Here is an 18,236-nt window from a genome sequence, read left to right as displayed (position 1 = left end):
GTCTGACAATAGTGAAACTTTCATTTTATTCTGTGGCTGTACAGACTCCACCCTTCTCAGGAACACACACTGCTACTAGGTGTAAAACCCAGTTAATTCTAAAGTAATGTGTGAAAATCGATTAAATCAGTTTATTCAGTTTCAGATTTGTCTTGCAGTCTAGCATTTGTCAGAATCTGTTATCCAGAGCGACTTACAGAAGTGCTGTGAAGTGTCTATTAAATATTACATCAACAATGGTCCACTATGACATTTAGTACCATCAGGATTGTTGTCCTTCTTTTGAGGTGACTGAAAACCTCTCAAAGCATTTCATTACATTGGAGGTGAGGACATCATTCACGTATGCTGCAGTAAACTGCTTAGGCATCATTATGATGGTTGTTTTCCTCAGGCATGCGTGGACAGTAGCCTGGATTAAGTGACAGGTTAAAAAGTTTAGTAAAGACCACAGTAATTCATCATAAAAGCCCATTCTTATTTTTTCTTCTGAATGAAGTGAAAAACAGATTTCATGTTTTAAAAAGTCATGTTTTAATAAAACAAAATTAACACAGAAACATGAGACAGAATAAATGTGTCTGTCTGTCTGTCTGTCTGTCTGTCTGCGTGCCTGCCTGCCTCTCTCTCTCTCTTTATGAGATTAGGCCACAGAAATTGTGTCACCCTCATAAGCATAGCAATGTTCCTCAACTCATGGGTCATGACACAGAAGTGGTAAAAACCCTAAAATATTGACAATTTTAATTTGCAAAATAATTAAAAGGAACATTTCCCACAGCTGATAAAGAATGTAATGATGTTAATTTATCTGAAAACAATTGACTAAAAATGACTAAATAAAGTAAAATCCCTCTTTCTAAAATAAACATACAAATAAATAAATAAATAAAAAATACACGTAAACTAAATGACCTGGATGACAGACCATAAAGACAAGCCTGTTGAGTTTAAAGCAATAGAATCTGGACACATCTAAACAACAAAAAATAAGCATACACTGTTCAGGAGAAAGCACTTCATCCATCAAATGTAAAACAAAAAAAAGCTCCAGGTTTCCCACTGATTTGTATAGGATATGGTTCTGTTCTTGTCAGAGCTGATCCTGACCTCCCTGGGGCCCTAAGCAAAATTCTGCTATAAGGGGCCCTCCTACCTGACCCATGAGCCATGTAAACCATTTGCCACACTGTGTATAAAAGCTAAAATGGCTTGCCATGCAGTATCACTGTGTTTTATAGTATGCATGAAAGCAATACTTGATCCCTGATGGTTATTATTTACTGAGGGATGTGCATTCATATTCACCTGGCATTATGCCCATTCCAATGTAAATCCATTGGTTTCCATATTGCATTAACGTTGTTGTAACCTTGATTGAGAGACTATAAACATTGTCATTTAGGAGTGCTATCACGCTGCTTTTTGTACTGATCCCCACACAGATGTTGCTGCTGGAAAGCGCGCGTCATTTCGTGCATGATTGCACGCGCATATGAACGCATGTTCACGCGCCGCTCGGTTATCCAGCTGCCGTTTATAAACACCGTTGCCCTTGGGCATTTATTCACGCGAATGTTCACGCAATAAATTGTTGTGTGACAGACAGGCCAAGAGATGCACTGGCAGCACTGCACAGCTAATGTAGCTAGTCAGATAGAGACTAGAGACAGAATCACATCAACTTAACTGTTATTTGCTCTTGATGACATCAAACCTGAAGAGAACACAAGTTTACCTGATTGTTGTTCTCGCATTTCACTCTCATTTTGTTTCTTTTTTCTCTTTTCATGGCCAGATGGATAGCTCCGCTTTATATTGTCATCTACACAGTGAACATTAACACGCGCTGTAAAATGAGGCAGGGGAGGCGGGGCCTTGCGTAATTTGCGGGGCCCTACGCAACTTGCGTAGTGTGCGTATAGGGCCGATCAGCTCTGGTTCTTGTTATAAAGCCTTGTCGTGTTTATGCATTTAATAGTTTTAGATTTTTCATATTAAGTGTACAATTTTGTAATTCAACATTTGTCTCACTGATTAATTGTATTTGTTAGTCTAGTTAAATTACATGTACCCAGGATTATGTGTATGGATTCATATTAAAGTAAATAATTAATTACACTTCATTCAGCAAATTCATTTAGTTTAATAGACTTTTTCCTACTACAAAACATTACAAGTACACACGTGGACAAAATTGTTGGTACCCTTCGGTCAATGAAAGAAAAACTCACAATGGTCAGAGAAAACTAATCTGACAAAAGTAATAAATAAAAATTTTATGAATGTTTACCAATAAAAAAAAAAGTCAGACATTGCTTTTCAACCATGCTTCAACTGAATTATTTAAAAAAATAAACTCATGGAACAGGCCTAGACAAAAATGATGGTACCCCTAACTTAATATTTTGTTTCACAACCTTTTGAGGCAATCACCGCAATCAGACGATTCCTGTAACTGTCAATGAGACTTCTGCACCTCTCAGCAGCTATTTTGGCCCACTCCTCATGAGCAAACTGCTCCAGTTGTTTCCGGTTTGAAGGGTGTCTTTTCCAGACGGCATGTTTCAGCTCCTTCCAAAGATGCTCAATAGGATTGAGGTCAGGGCTCATAGAAGGCCACTTTAGAATAGTCCAATGTTTTCCTCTTAGCCATTCTTGGGTGTTTTTAGCTGTGTGTTTTGGGTCATTGTCCTGTTGCAAGACCCATGACCTGCGACTGAGACCAAGCTTTCTTTCACTTGCCAGCACATTTCTCTCTAGAATCCCTTGATAGTCTTCAGATTTCATTGTACCCTGCACATATCAGATTCAAGACACCCTGTGCCAGATGCAGCAAAGCAGCCCCAGAACATAACAGAGCCTCCTCCATGTTTCACAGTAGGGACAGTGTTCTTTTCTTGATATGCTTCATTTTTCTGCCTGTGAACATGATGTGAGCTGATGTGCCTTGGCAAAAAAGTTCCATTTTTGTCTCATCTGTCCATAGGACATTCTCCCAGAAGCTTTGTGGCTTGTCAGCATGTAGTTTGGCATATTCCAGTCTAGCTTTTTTATGATTTGGTGTCTTCCTTGTTCATCTCCCATGTAGTCCACTTTGGCTCAAACAACGACGGATGGTGCGATCTGACACTGATGTTCCTTGAGCATGAAGTTCACCTTGGTTCTCTTTAGAAGTCTTTCTGGGCTCTTTTGTTACCGGATTATCCGGATTATTATTAATCGGATTATCCGTCTCTTTGATTTGTCCTCAATTTTCCTCCTGCGGCCACGTCCAGGGAGGTTGGCTACAGACCCATGGATCTTAAATTTCTGAATAATATGTGCAACTGTAGTCACAGGAACATCTAGCTGCTTGGAGATGGTCTTATAGCCTTTACCTTTATCATGCTTGTCTATAATTTTCTTTCTAATCTCCTGAGACAACTCTTTCCTTCACTTTCTCTGGTCCATGTTGAGTGTGGTACACACCATGTTACCAGACAACAATGTGACTACCTGGAGCCCTATATACAGTATAGGCACACTGACTGATTACAAGATTGTAGACACCTGTGATGCTAATTAGTGGACACACCTTGAATTAACATGTCCCTTTGGTCACATTATTTTCAGTCTTTTCTAGGGGTACCATCATTTTTCCATGAGTTTATTTTTTTAAATAATTCAGTTGAAGCATGGTTGAAAAGCAATGTCTGACTTTCATTGGTTAACATTCATAGAATTTTTATTTATTATTACTTTTGTCAGATTAAAGTTTTTTCTGTAACCATTGTGAGTTTTTCTTTCATTGACTGAAGGGTACCAACAATTTTGTCCATGTGTGTACAACCTTAACAACTCAATATAGGTAAGCTTAGCATTTTTTTTACTGTTATCTCAAGCAGTAAATGATTATTTTATTTTGTTAGGAAAAGGATAGTATTAATATGCAAAATTAATACACATTCCTCCTTTTACTTTCATATGACAAACAACTGTGATGTAGTGTTGGGTTACAACACGAAGGCTGATCTGGGCCTTGACGCCAGTCAAGTTGAAAACCACTGAGAAACATTGGTGCAATTCAGCTTTTTTGGCCTCATCTGATAGGCACATGATATAAATGACTAGATTCATTTCCCATTTTTTATTAATTTTTTTTTCACATTAGCTATTATTTAATGCTAAATAAAATGTGCTAAAAAAAAACACTGTTCACCTCCTGAGCAATAAAGCAGCAATGGAGCACAGTGCTAAACTTATCACATATAAATGCAGTTTGTCATTGTTAAGATTAGAACATTAAACAGTAAAACTGTTTTCTATTGTTTTAAATTTCAGTTCCATTTGGGTTTCTACTGCAGTGGGAAAATGTTCCAGCCACAAGATTCATGTGGAAAGTTTCAGGATGAAGTACAGTTTCAGAAAACACACTTCAGCTCTGAGAGGGAAATAACCAACCGTTACGTATCCCCAAATTTTTTTTACTTTAAATACTCAGTATTAAATACTCAGTGACTCAGTATGAGAATGTATTTATTGACAGAGACTACAAAGCACTTCTGTAAGTCACTCTGGATAAGGGCATCTGCCAGATGTTATAAATGTAAATGTATTTATGAGGCTGAAGCAGGATTTTAATCTTATTACTGAACTCCTGTGAATGATGTTGTAGATGCAGTGTTTGGCCTGTAAAGGCTTTATTACTCTAAAGTGAATGAATTATTGTATTACTGTGCTGAATACAATCCATTCTACACAACCTAAACTCATTACAATCATTAACTCATTTAATCACAGTCAGTAATTCATTTTATTACAGAATTATACATCAGAAATGATCTAAGATGTGTTACTTCACCAAAAGAAGGTATTCTAAATTAACAGCATCAATCAAAATGTTTAAAGGGTTATTTTACATTCACAGAAAATAACAGCACTGAACTGTTTTGGATGTACTGGAGCAATGACAGTGTACACAACATACAGATAGTGTATACTGTCTATCTGATCAATTTTAGCTTAATAATTTAAAGGTACACTATACTCCAGATAACAAATAAAGATACAGCATATTGGAATATCATAAAGAAAGGATCCAAATGCGGTGTTTATATCCCAGAGCCTAGATTCTACAGTGTCCTTATTTAAAAGACTACAATTTATCCTTACACCTGATTGATGCTTCATATAAACTATAAAACTATATATATATATATATATATATATATATATATATATATATATATATATATATATATATATATGTATATAAAAAAATATCCTAAGAACATGCAGAATCTCTCCTACATTCATTTAGTGTTAGTTTCTACATCCTCATTATACATCACTCTACTGATCAGATATTAATGTCAGCATGGATAAAACATTCATCTAGAAAAATACCATTAACTCAATATTGAAACAGAAATCTTTAGATTCTGATAATAAACTAATAATATGTATTTTAATACTATGATTGTACTAATATTTATTAAATATAGAAACTTAACATGCATTTTTATAATTAATTCTATTCACTTTTGCTTAAATGGCAATTTAAAGTATATTTAAAATAAAACTTTTTTGCAATAATGTAAAACAAACGAACATAAAGATTAACACTCCCTTATTATGAATATGATGATATTACGTTCTATTTATAACTTACACTTCTGTTCTTTTACCCTTTTATAGAGTATTTGTGGGTGTGTCTATGCAGATGAGCTGTGGATGGATGAAATCAGTGTTTTGGAAACTTTTGTAAATTCCCTTAAATATTTTTTGTTTGATGTGGTTTGTACAAACAACAAACTGATTAAGAAAGAATTTCATTTGAAGGATTTGATCTATTTTGTGTTCTCTTGATTTTTCTGTTATATCATTATTTCAACATAGCTTTTGTTTTCCTTTTTTCCATGGCCTCTTTTTCTGAACTTTTTATATTAGAGAGTTGAAGAGGTGAGATTTTAAGCCATTTTTTAAACCGAACAAATTCTTAAATATTAAAGAATAATTAAATAATTACAATTCTTTTTAAATTAATTACTCATAAATAAGATCATGTAACTGTGTGTGTGTGTGTGTGTGTGTGTGTGTGTGTGTGTGTGTGTGTGTGTGTGTGTGTGTGTGTGTGTGTGTGTGTGTGTGCCTCTCACTGTGTAATGAGTCTGTCTGTGTTTTGCCCTGTTTTTGTCTGCTGTCTTGGCCTGCTGTTAATTGATTGCTCCGCCCACTCGTTTGTTGCCATGGACACTCATTGACCTCATTCATTCCCTCTCGTTTGTTGTCATAGTTACTCATTGTCTCTGCTTTGTTACTGGTTCCTGTCTGATATATATACACTGTTTGTTCACTTCCCTGGTGCTAGTCGGTGTATATGTTTCTGTATCCTGTTAGCTCTGTGGTCTGCCTAGTTTTGCCTGTTTATCTGTTTCTTGGTTTTGATTATTAAATGTTTAGACTGCATTTGGATCCTCACTCGCGTTTGCCGCATCGCAACACACTGATTCTCTGGCAGTTGTTCCAGTTCCTGAGCTTTACTGCAGAGCTGATTGAATAGAATAATTTTCTTCCCCACTTTATTCAATTCAAATTTATTTGTATATCGCTTTTAACAATAGACATTGTCTCGAAGCAGCTTTACAGAACATAAGAAAAATAGTACAGACAGTTTAATATTAAATATAAATATTAGACAAATTTAAATGTTTGTATTTATCCCAATGAACAGTGACTGTGGCTTAGACTCCCTTAGATGGAAGAGGAAGAAACCTTGAGAGGAACCAGATTTTAGTGAGCCAATGTTTCATCCTGCATCTTCTCTAAATCAGACCTGACTCAAATCATGTTCAATTCAACAACTTTCTTGGAGCCACGTTGTGTTTGTATGTTTGTGCTCTGAGTTTTATTAACCATGAATCAGCTCCTCTTCATCAGAGATTCATAAAGGTTCACAATTTATTGTACTGCTGCACAACAAGACACAACGCTCCTTGTGGAACATAAGAGAAAAAGGGCTTTAATCATTAATTACATTCATTCATTAGCTTTTAGAAAAATGATTCAAACACAGAGACTGAAGAAAAGAAAACACTGTCGGTCACTGAATAATTTGCACAAGTAATCTTTGGTAACAACAATTTCTAGTTAAAAGCAACTACTCATGTTCACAGAAGGTCAGAACAGTTCATGCAAACTTTCATTTATCACAGAAAGATCATATTTATTAATTTTGTACAGCATCAGAGACAGACTCATGGCTCACTCGACCTGTCCCAGAGCCCCAACCTCACACCACAGTCAGCGGCAGAGCGTGCCAGAGATCAGAGTGTGTGTGTTTTAAACTGAGGGTTTAACAGGTACAGGAATAAATGCAATTTTTAGTTACAGTGAGGCTATTAATAAACTAATGATAGAAGTCATTAATACATGATCAACATATCATGCTTAGATTACATTCGTTTCTAGAATATCTTATTAAACAGGATGATACTGAACTTCATTCTTCACACCTTCCTTCCCTTTGCACTTCAGTTAAATGCACACTGTAGCGACTATGAGAACTCCCAGCTCAGCCACCACCCCAAACACCAAATATGAAAAATAGATCTTCTCATCTGGTCTTGGCTGGTCTTCTACAAAAAACACAAGATATTGTAACATTGAATTCATGACCATGATGCTGTGTGTCATGACATGATAGAAGGACCGTTACTGTATATTTAAAACACACAACACTCACCGAGTAGATGTTTACAGACACGTTGTAGATGAGAAAGGCTTCCTGACTGTTCCTGCTCTGGATGGTGTAAACTCCACTGTCAGTCAGGTTCACATGTTTCAGTTTGAGAACTGGAGATATCCTGTGTGTGTATCCGTTAAAACAATCCAAAGAACTATCTTCAAATGTACAGATATTTTTACCAGCTGCATCATCAGCAAAACTCCTGGTGCTTCTATAAATCACCTCCACTGACTCTCTTCTGGGCAAATCCATGAGCAGATCTTCACCAGACTTTAACTGAACTGATGAGTTCTCAGCTAAGGAGAAAACAACATTACAAATTCTATATAAATCTTTTACAAATCAAACTTAAATTAAAGGTCTTTCTAATCCACAACTGTTTGACAGAACAAATGATGAGCCTTACTCTGAATGGAGACATCAAATTCACTGATGCACTTCTCATTACACTTGCAGCAGTAATAACCCCTCATACTGTAATAAGCATCGGTGATGGTGAGGGACAGATCTCCCTTCAGGTACTGACCATGAGATATATTATATCCCTTCTCTGGGTTGCATGATGTCTGATTACACCAAGCCACCACATGTTTTTTATTTTTGGTCCATTCAAGCAAACCAGTACAATTCCGTGTGCATTTGAGTGTAACAGACCCATGACGCCTCACATTTATTTGGGAAATTGCAGGGTCTGAAAAAAGGATAAAGCCTTTATATCAGGTGAAAGAAATGTAAAGATGATCTCTCTTTTTAACCTGAAGTGATTTAAAAATACGGCCATGTGCAAAAGTTTTGAGAATGACATAAATAATAATTTTCACAAAGTCTGCTGCTTCAGTTTTTGTAGATCTTTTTTTCAGACATTACTATTGTATACTGAAGAATAATTACAAGTATTTCATAAGTGTTGAAGGCTTCTATTGACAATTACATGAAAATTATGCAAAGAAGCATTATTTGCAGTGTTGACCCTTCTTTTTCAAGACCTCTGCGATTAGCCCTGGCATGCTGTCAAACATTTTCTGGGCCACATCCAGACTAATGGCAGTCCATTCTTGCATAATCAATGCTTGGAGAATTTGACAGAATTTGTGGATGTTTGTTTGTCAACCCACCTCTTGAAGATCTGTTCTTGGATGGTTGGGAGAAGTTGCTCACAGAGGAGGCTTTTGTACCATTCTTTATTCATTGTTGTGTTCTTAGGCAGCATTTTGAGTGAGCCCACTCCCTTGGCACACCCCTTCCACCCCTGAGCAATCCCACACATGAATGGTCTCAGGATGCTTTACTGTTGGCATGACACCGGACTGATGGTAGCGCCAACCTTTTATTCTCCAGCCAGCTTTTTTTCCGGATGTCTCAAATAATTGGGAAGGGGATTCAGAGCATCAGAGAAAATGACTTTACCCCAGTCCTCATCAGTCCAATATCTGTACCTTTTGCAGAATATCAGTTTGATTCACCTGCCTGCTGCCATTCTAGAACAAGCTCTGCACAGGTGGTGCCCCGATCCTGCAGATCAATTAACTTTAGAAGACAGTCCAGGCGATTGTTGGATTTTCTTGTGAACCCTGAAGCCTCCTTCTCAAACATTGAACATCTCTCTTTGAAGTTCTTAATCCGATAAATGGCTGATTTTGGTGCAAGCTTACTAGCAGCAATATCCTTGTCTGTGAATCCCTTTTGGAGCAAAACAATGATCACTGCACATGATTCCTTGCAGGTAACCATGGTTGACAGAGAAAGAAAAATTATTTCAAGCGCCACCCTCAAGATGTCAGCTGGTCCTTTGTGGCAGGTTGGAAATGCAGTGGAAGTGTTTTTTTATTATTATTTATTTAGTTCATTTTCATGGCAAAGAGACACTTTGCAATTAATTGCAATTCATCTGATCACTCTTCATAACATTCTGCAGTATATACAAATCGCCATTTTGCCATATGCATATATTAAAAACTGAAGCAGCAGATTAAAATTAACATTTGTGTCATTCTCAGAACCATTGGCCGCGGCTGTACACTAACAACTAAGATATTCAATAACCGATAATGCATCTGCACACACAGAGAAATGAAAGTGTGAATTAAACTGATTAAGATAATTATTAAATTATTAAATTAAAGACCCAGTTGTCTAAAACTGACTTGAACTCATTATAATTAGAACAGATATGAGATATTTTTTCGCTGAACTGTACCTTTCACAGAGAGAGTGTAAATAAGATTGATGTATTTATACAGTGTGTCCCGGATGGTGTAAACTCCACTATCTGATGGTTTTAGATTCTTCAGTATTAGATCTGAGTCTTTCAGTAGTGCTCTGTGTTTATATTCATCATTACACTGAAGTGAGTCTTCAGTCACATTGCAGATCTGTTCACCGTACAGATCAGGTGAATCTTTGCTTTTATAAATCAACTCCATGTAGTTTGATTTGTGTAAGTGTAGGGTCAAATCTTCTCCAGAGTTTAAATTAGCTGACAGCATCAAAGCTGAGAAAAAAACAAATCAGAAGCTTCATCAGTTCCAAATCTGACACATGATTTAAACTTTCACAGCTAAATCAGTAAATAATAAACAAGTACACTTACTCTCAATGCTGAGCTGTACAGTATTGACCTCTTCACCAGCACATTCACACGTGTACAAACCTCTGTTACTGTAATCAGCTGCATTGATGGTGAGAGACAAATCTCCCTTCAGGTACTGATCATGAGACATGTTAAACCCCTCCTTTGACCAGCATGATGTCTGATTACACTCAGCCACAATAAGACGTGGTTTATCAATTACATTCCACTGGAGAGAATCAGAGCAGTTCTGTTTACAGGGAAGAACCGCAGACTGATTCAGCTTCACCATTACAGAAGTGAAAGCCAGAGTAGGAGCTGAAATAAAGTGAGAGCAAAATGTGTGAAAACTATATTTGTGTGTGTATGAATGGTGGCAGCACACTATACTGTAAATATTTAATGTGTTATATTTTCACTTCTATTTCATTAATGTATGCACGAATATCAAATGCATAATTTCAAATGCAGACGGTGTATCAGTGAGCAGATTTTTTTAATGTACCTCTGTAACAGAAGAAGTAACAGTAGATGAGCAGGATTGTGTGTAGTGCATAGTAATTTTTTGTCTAGTAATGACACTTACCAGTGGTAAACATGAACATGAGGAAGAAGAGGACACACTGATGAAGGCTGCAGAACTGCATGGCTGATGAGACACAACACCACCATCAGCACTGCACAGGTGTAGAATAAAGCAAGAGACAGACATACTGAACTACTCCTTTAGGTAGGTAACACTAACACACACACACACACACACACACTCCCTCTCCCTCTCTCTGTCATCAGTCATGGGTGTATCTCAGTGCTTACAGATGCACAATGCACAGTGAAGAATAAAGAAGAGATACAAACTGAACTACTCCTGTAGGAACAGAATTTAAAGACACACAGTGGAACAGTTTGTCATATAAAAATTTTTTAGCAAATCAAATGATCAGTAATGAAATCTCATTCTGGGGGCACGGTGGCTTAGTGGTTAGCACGTTCGCCTCACACCTCCAGGGTTGGGGGTTCAATTCCCGCCTCTGCCTTGTGTGTGTGGAGTTTACATGTTCTCCCCGTGCCTCGGGGGGTTCCTCCAGGTACTCCGGTTTCCTCCCTCGGTCCAAAGACATGCATGGTAGGTTGATTGGCATCTCTGGAAAAATTGTCCGTAGTGTGATTGCGTGAGTGAATGAGTGTGTATGTGTGCCCTGTGATGGGTTGGCACTGCGTCCAGGGTGTATCCTGCCTTGATGCCCAACGACGCCTGAGATAGGCACAGGCTCCCCGTGACCCGAGAAGTTCGGATAAGCGGTAGAAGATGAATGAATGAATGAATGAAATCTCATTCCAATATCACAGTGTCCAACAAAGGATAGATATTGCATTGTATGATATTTTAATTGGAAGCCAATATATATATATATATATATATATATATATATATATATATATATATATATATATATATATATATATATATATATAGTGCTTTAACTCTGTACATTTGAATATATTGTCTTCTGAACAACCTCCAAGATCCCAACCAGTCTGGCTTTAAAGTAGCTCATTCCACAGGGACAGCCCTTTTGGATGTCTCTGAGAAACTACATGCTGCTAGATCAGCCAAACTGTCATCCGTCCTTATCCTCCTTGACCTTTCAGCAGCGTTTGATACGGTCAACCACAAGACTCTCTTATCCACCCGCAGAAGTCTTGGGATTTGCGGATCAGCTTGGGAATGGTTCGCTTCCTACCTGGAAGGACGCTCATATCAGATACCACAGCTTCTGATCGGATGTCAGCACGTCTGGCAGAAATATCATCATGGATGACTGCTCATCAGTTAAAGCTCAATCCTAGCAAAACTGAACTGCTGTTCATCCCAGGTGATTCATCACAAGGTCATGACCTTGCCATATCATTGCACAACGATCTGATCTCCCCTTCAGCCACAGCTCGCAACCTTGCGGTAACCATGGACAATCAACTGTCCTTTTCCTCTCATGTTGCTAATGTGACTCGCTCATGTCGTCTTCTTCTCTACAGCATTAGAAGGATTCGGCCATTTTTGTCCACACAGGCTGCTCAGATACTTGTTCAGTCTCTTGTCATTTCTAGACTCGATTACTGCAATGCACTGCTGGCAGGTCTACCTATGAACGCAATCCGTCCTCTGCCAATGATCCAAAATGCAGCTGTACGGCTTGTTTTCAACCTGCCAAAGTTCTCACATACCACCCCGCTGCTGCGATCCCTCCACTGGCTTCCGGTAGCTGCACACATCAGATTCAAAACACTGATGCTGGCCTACAAAGCCAAAAATGGACCAGCTCCCTCTTACCTCAAAGCCCTCATCACTCCTCGCACTGCACCCCTCCTTTGCATTATAAAAAAAAAAACAACTCACCCTTTTTCATTGTAACTTTGAACAAATGTTTCAAACTCATGGTATCTTAAGTACAGTATGTAACCTAGTGAGCCAGCATTAATGTATTCAATGCTAGAGATTTAAGCACTTATGTACGTCGCTCTGGATAAGGGCGTCTGCCAAATGCGTATAATTAAGATAAGGGCGTCTGCCAAATATATATACGTATATATATATATATATATATATATATATATATATATATATATATACACCTGATATGTGTAAAATCAGTTGAAATGACCAGAATTCATAGGTACTGCATCATATGATGGCACATGATCAGTAATAAACAGGAAGTTGACCCTGTTTTGCATCTGTGTCTCGTTTATGTAATACGTATAGTGTATCAAAATATGAATGTATCACAAACCATGTTGAAGTAAGTTCAAATCATTTACAGATATTTCTTATTTTTAACCTTAGAATTTAAGATCTTTTGAACATTGTACAGGTCCATTAGTTCAGTAACACTACAATAAGTGCCAAACATGATAAATTGCATTTAATGTTACAAATTGTTTACTCTGTGTATTTTTTATACCTTTTTACAGATTGTGTTAGGAATCGGGGGGGGGACTTTATGGATAAAATCTAGAACCAAATGCAGGGATAAAAAAAAAGAAAATGTGGTTTTAAGAAAAAAAAAAAAGACAGAACTACAAATACATGAAAACACTAGGGAAACAAGGACTCAGCAAAAAACAGACGCAAGACAACCAATATAAATTGGGAGCACAATCATTGATACACGGAACATGTGTGCAGAGGCGGGATCAGATTAAGGAATGGGGAAGGGCTAAGGCACGTGAACACAAAAGGAATATAAAAACACATGGTACAAGACAAAAATAAAATCTGTGCAAACCCATGTTCACACCCGAATATCCAAAGGGGCAATGATCCCAGCTAGAATCATGGAGGAGCGAGGAACATGGCGGCATAGCCAGAGGAAGCCGAGCCACGTCCACAGCCGAGCAGAAGGGCTGGGCCATGTGCAGAAAGGGAGGGAGGGAAAATCCTCCACCAAAGGGTGGTACCGAGCCACCTCCACCACAGGAGCAAGTAAATGTCCACGAAAAAAAGGAACAAAAGTAAAGACAGATTCCCCTGCGTGCAAGGCATCCTCCACAGGAAAACGGAATAAAGCAGCGTCACCCACAAGAACAGGTAAACAAATTAAAACAAATAAACCAGATCAGGCTGGTGAAATCCTCCACAAACAAGAAGTGAGGAGGCGTCCTCTGCAGGATAACAGGAAGAAAAGCAGATGCAGAGCAATGTCTACAGAAGAAAACCAAAATTTCTAAATAAAAAAGGGTTATAAAAGAATAGTCCAGTATAGTGCTCAAAAAATTGTCAGGTGCCAAACCTGATGTGATCCCGCTGGGTTTGTGAATGGTCAGAGTTTTTCCGTCAGAGAAGCAGGGGTGTCTTTGGGGATAAAATCCAGACCCCAATGCAGGGATAACATAAAAATAAGATTTATTGAGAAAAAAAGAAAGATACAAAGACATGGAAAACATTAGGCAGACTTGACAACGAAAAAATAAAACAGAAACCAGGAAACATGAAACACAAACCCTCAGGACAGGAATTAAGACAACCGGTATAAATAGGGAGGACAATTATTGAGACAAAAGGAACAGGTGTGCAGAGGCAGGACAGATTAAGGATAAGACAGGGCTAAGACACATGAACACAAAACAAATATAAAAACACGTAGTACAAGACAAAAACAAAAGACAGCCAGAACGACCCCTGGTGTTCAGACAAGGAACAGTCCAAAACCATCTATGACAGATTGATATTTTTTAAATTCTGTGTTAGACTACTACTGCAAGAAATGAAAAGATTTTCAAAAAGCTATGAGAAACTAATTAAACAGTGTTGCGCATGCTACAAATAAATAAATAACATTTCAAATTGTCTTGATAAAAGGCAATGCCTTGTTTCTTTAGTGTATAAGATAGACATTTCATTTACATGACGTGACATATGGCTAAGTAAGGTGACCCATACTCAGAATTCATTCTCTGCATTTAACCCATCCAAAGTGCGCACACACAGCAGTGAAAACACACACACCGTGAACACACACCTGGAGCAGTGGGCAGCCATTTATGCTGCAGCACCCGGGGAGCAGTTGGGGGGTTCGGTGCCTTGCTCAAGGGAACCTCAGTGCTGGCCAAAGCACAACCTTAGGATTACGAGTCAGAATCTCTAACCATTAGGCCACGACTTGCCCCACAAGTAGATATTTAAAGCTTTGATGAATTTAAAAATGTAGTACATGTTTGAGATTTTATAAATTTCAAAACCTGTCACAATATATACAACATATACAATATATACAACAACTTCTATACACAATCTGTCTACTAATGAATATTTCTTTGAAAAGTTAGAGTGATTTCTTCAAATGCACCAATAAATAAATTTAATTCAACATACGTGGCACATGGAACAAAAAACCTGGTTGTATCTGATCTGTGTTCTGTTCCTGATTTCCAACTTACTTATTTTGGATTTTTTGGTAAAAATTAAACTCTGCTAAACTCAGTTTGATCAGATGACATTTCAGTATAAACCCAGAGCATATGTACAGCATGTCACTGCAGGATCCATACAACCAGTTTATTCAGAATCTGTCATAAAAATGAATGAATGCAGGTGAAAATCATCATGTGAACTGAGTTCAGAAAGCAGAGTCTGGTAAAAAACTGCAGGAGGAACAAAAAGTGATACTTCTGTGTTTAAAAACGCACATTTTTCATTAATCAACTTTAAGCATTTATTATTTTCTGTCTGATATTTCTGTGATTTTACACTGACACTTTAGTTATTTTTCTAAACTTTAAATGTATATTAACATATAAAACATATTCAAGAGCTTTAACTGCTCTCTGTATTATGTGCTCTGGTAACATTATATATAGACCAAATAACCTTACCCTGTGAAGATCTCAGTCCTGCTCTCTTTTCCCTCTCAGTCTGACAATAGTGAAACTTTCATTTTATTCTGTGGCTGTACAGACTCCACCCTTCTCATGAACACATACTGCCACTAGGTGTAAAACTCAGTTAATTCTAAAGTAATGAGTGAAAATCAATTAAATCATTTTATTCAGTTTCATATTTGTCTCGCAGTCTTGCATTTGTCAGAATCTGCTATCCAGAGTGACTTACAGAAGTGCTGTGAAGTGTCTATCAATTATTACATCAACAGTGGTCCACTATGACATTTAGTACCATCAGGATTGTTGTCCTTCTTTTGAGGTGACTGAAAAACTCTCAAAGCATTTCATTACATTCAGCAGTAAACTGCTTAGGCATCATTATGAAGGTTGTTTTCCTTAGGCATGCGTGGACAGTAGCCTGGATTAAGTGACAGGCTAAAAAGTTTAATAAAGACCACAGTAATTTATCACAAGAATCCTATTCTTATTTTTTCTTCTCTGGTTTCACAGCCTGTGTCATGACGCGGGATAGAAACGGACCCAAATGCAGGATAGCAAAACAAACGGGGTTTAATAACAAAGGAAACACTAAACAACACACGGACTAAAGACAGGACAAGACAACAGTAGATTCCACGGTGCACAAGGCAACACGGCACAGTTAAATACAAAAGACAATGAGACACGATTAGGAACAGGTGTGGAGACAGGGAGGAGCAGACGAAGGCACGTGACGAGGAACGTAAACAAAGGCACATGGCCAAAAGTCCAGGCTGAGTCCTGACAGAGCCCCCCTCAAGGCGTGGCTCCCGAAGCGCCAACCCGTCTTGATAGTCCCGACGGGGTCTGGGTGGGGGGAGCAAGGCACACGGCGAGGCAGGTAGGGGGAGCAAGGCACATGACGAGGCAGGTGGGGGGGAGCAAGGCACACGGCGAGGCAGGTGGGGGGAGCAAGGCACACAGCAGCGCAGCCAGAGAGGGCCGAGCGACGTCCACAGCCGAACTGAAGGGCCAAGCGACGTCCACAGCCAAGCTGAAGGGCTGAACAACGTCCACAGCCGAGCTGAAGGGCCGAGCGACATCCACAGCCGAGCTGAAGGGCTGAACGACATCCACAGCCGAGCTGAAGGGCCGAGCGATGTCCACAGCCGAGCTGAAGGGCCGAGCGACGTCCACAGCCGTGCTGAAGGGCCGAGTGACGTCCACAGTTGAGCTGAAGGGCCGAGCGACGTCCACAGCCGAGCTAAAGGGCTGAGCACAACCCCCCTACCCGAGTCCAGAAAAACCAGAAAGGGGGGGAGGGCGGGAAAAATCCTCCACAGAACAGAAATCAACAAAAAAAAAAAAACATAGGGCAAAATGCGGGCCTGCAACACCTCCCGCGAACAGGAAGTGGAGTGGACAGGTGCGGGGCGATGTCACAGGACACCAGAAAAACCAAACAAAACTCGGGCTGGTGACATGGCCCGCAACCAGGAAGTGAGGCGGCGCCCCCCGTGGAGAAACCGGAAGCGGAGCGGTGTCCCTCACCGGAAAAATGCAGACCAATGTCACCAAAACCGCGAAGTCCAGGGGAAGAGAAAAAAATCCAATAAAAGAAAAAAAAAATGCTCCCAATCGGCCGGTCCAAGCTGCAGCTATCCTGCTGGGTCCTGGTGCGGCGGAATCTTTTGTCACGAACGCGGGATAAAACGGACCCAGATGTAGGATAGATGAATAAATGGGGTTTAATAACAGAAGTACACAAAACATGACACGGACTAGAGACCATAGCAGGACTGGAGACCAGGCTGGCGCCGCATGCTGTACCTCCCTGACCGCAGCAGCTTAGCGGCTAAGATGTGCTTGAGATCAGACAGTCAGCAAGGAGCATCATGTAAGACTTCAGAGTCTGGATGTCCCAAAAGCACACAAGAGAGCAACTCCAGTTCTTCTAAAGAGAAACACTCAAGTTTCCCGTCTCTGAGCTCTTTCAATAACATTATCCCTGATACTGTATATCACCCACAGTGACCACCACCACCCACTCAATGCCTGCTGAAGTTAGCTCACCACAATCCACTGAGGTGGATGAGTCTTTATCAATGTCCTTTGAGCAGGTGCTTCCTACGGTGAGTGAATCCACGAACGAGGATGAGGCGTCCTACTCTAATGGACACTATGGAGATCCTGACTTTAAAGTAGGCATGTCTTTATCTTTGAAGATGGCTAACTATGAACTCTCTGCCTGGCCCAAGATGGTCATTTCCATGCCCCCTGAACTCTCTGCCTGGCCTGAACCAACCAATTTTCCTGTGTTATCTTTGTGTTTCAGTTCAATGGCTTGGCCAGCCCCTCTACCTTCTGTCCCTGTTTACAGGCTCAGAATACCTCCAGCACTGCCTTGGATTGCGATGCTGGCCAGTTTACCTAGTTAATCTTCGGCACCGCCCTGGTCTCCTGTCCTGCTCTGGTCTCTGGTTCTGCCCGCGGCACCACCTTGGTCTCCAGTCCTGCTCTGCTCTCTTGCTTTGCCTGCGGCACCACTCTGGTCTCCAGTCCTGCTCTGGTCTCTGGCTC

At 39.4% G+C, this 18,236-nt stretch overlaps 1 protein-coding gene across 1 annotated transcript; it reads right to left on the bottom strand.

The window, feature by feature from the left end:
- Positions 1 to 6,987: 6,987 nt before the first annotated feature.
- LOC132855373 (uncharacterized) lies at positions 6,988 to 15,695 on the bottom strand. Its single transcript, XM_060884269.1, has 7 exons — positions 15,672 to 15,695; positions 10,885 to 10,947; positions 10,320 to 10,616; positions 9,927 to 10,220; positions 8,136 to 8,420; positions 7,727 to 8,025; positions 6,988 to 7,619 (listed from the first exon to the last, which is right to left on the bottom strand). Exons 2-7 carry the CDS (start codon positions 10,943 to 10,945, stop codon positions 7,539 to 7,541), a joined length of 1,317 nt encoding a protein of 438 aa, XP_060740252.1. The 5' UTR covers positions 10,946 to 10,947; positions 15,672 to 15,695; the 3' UTR covers positions 6,988 to 7,538.
- Positions 15,696 to 18,236: the final 2,541 nt, after the last annotated feature.

Source organism: Tachysurus vachellii, chromosome 12 (genome assembly GCF_030014155.1).
Source record: "Tachysurus vachellii isolate PV-2020 chromosome 12, HZAU_Pvac_v1, whole genome shotgun sequence".
NCBI lineage: Eukaryota > Metazoa > Chordata > Actinopteri > Siluriformes > Bagridae > Tachysurus > Tachysurus vachellii.
Note: the sequence above shows the minus strand (reverse complement) of the source record. Positions and strands in the feature narration are given on the sequence as shown.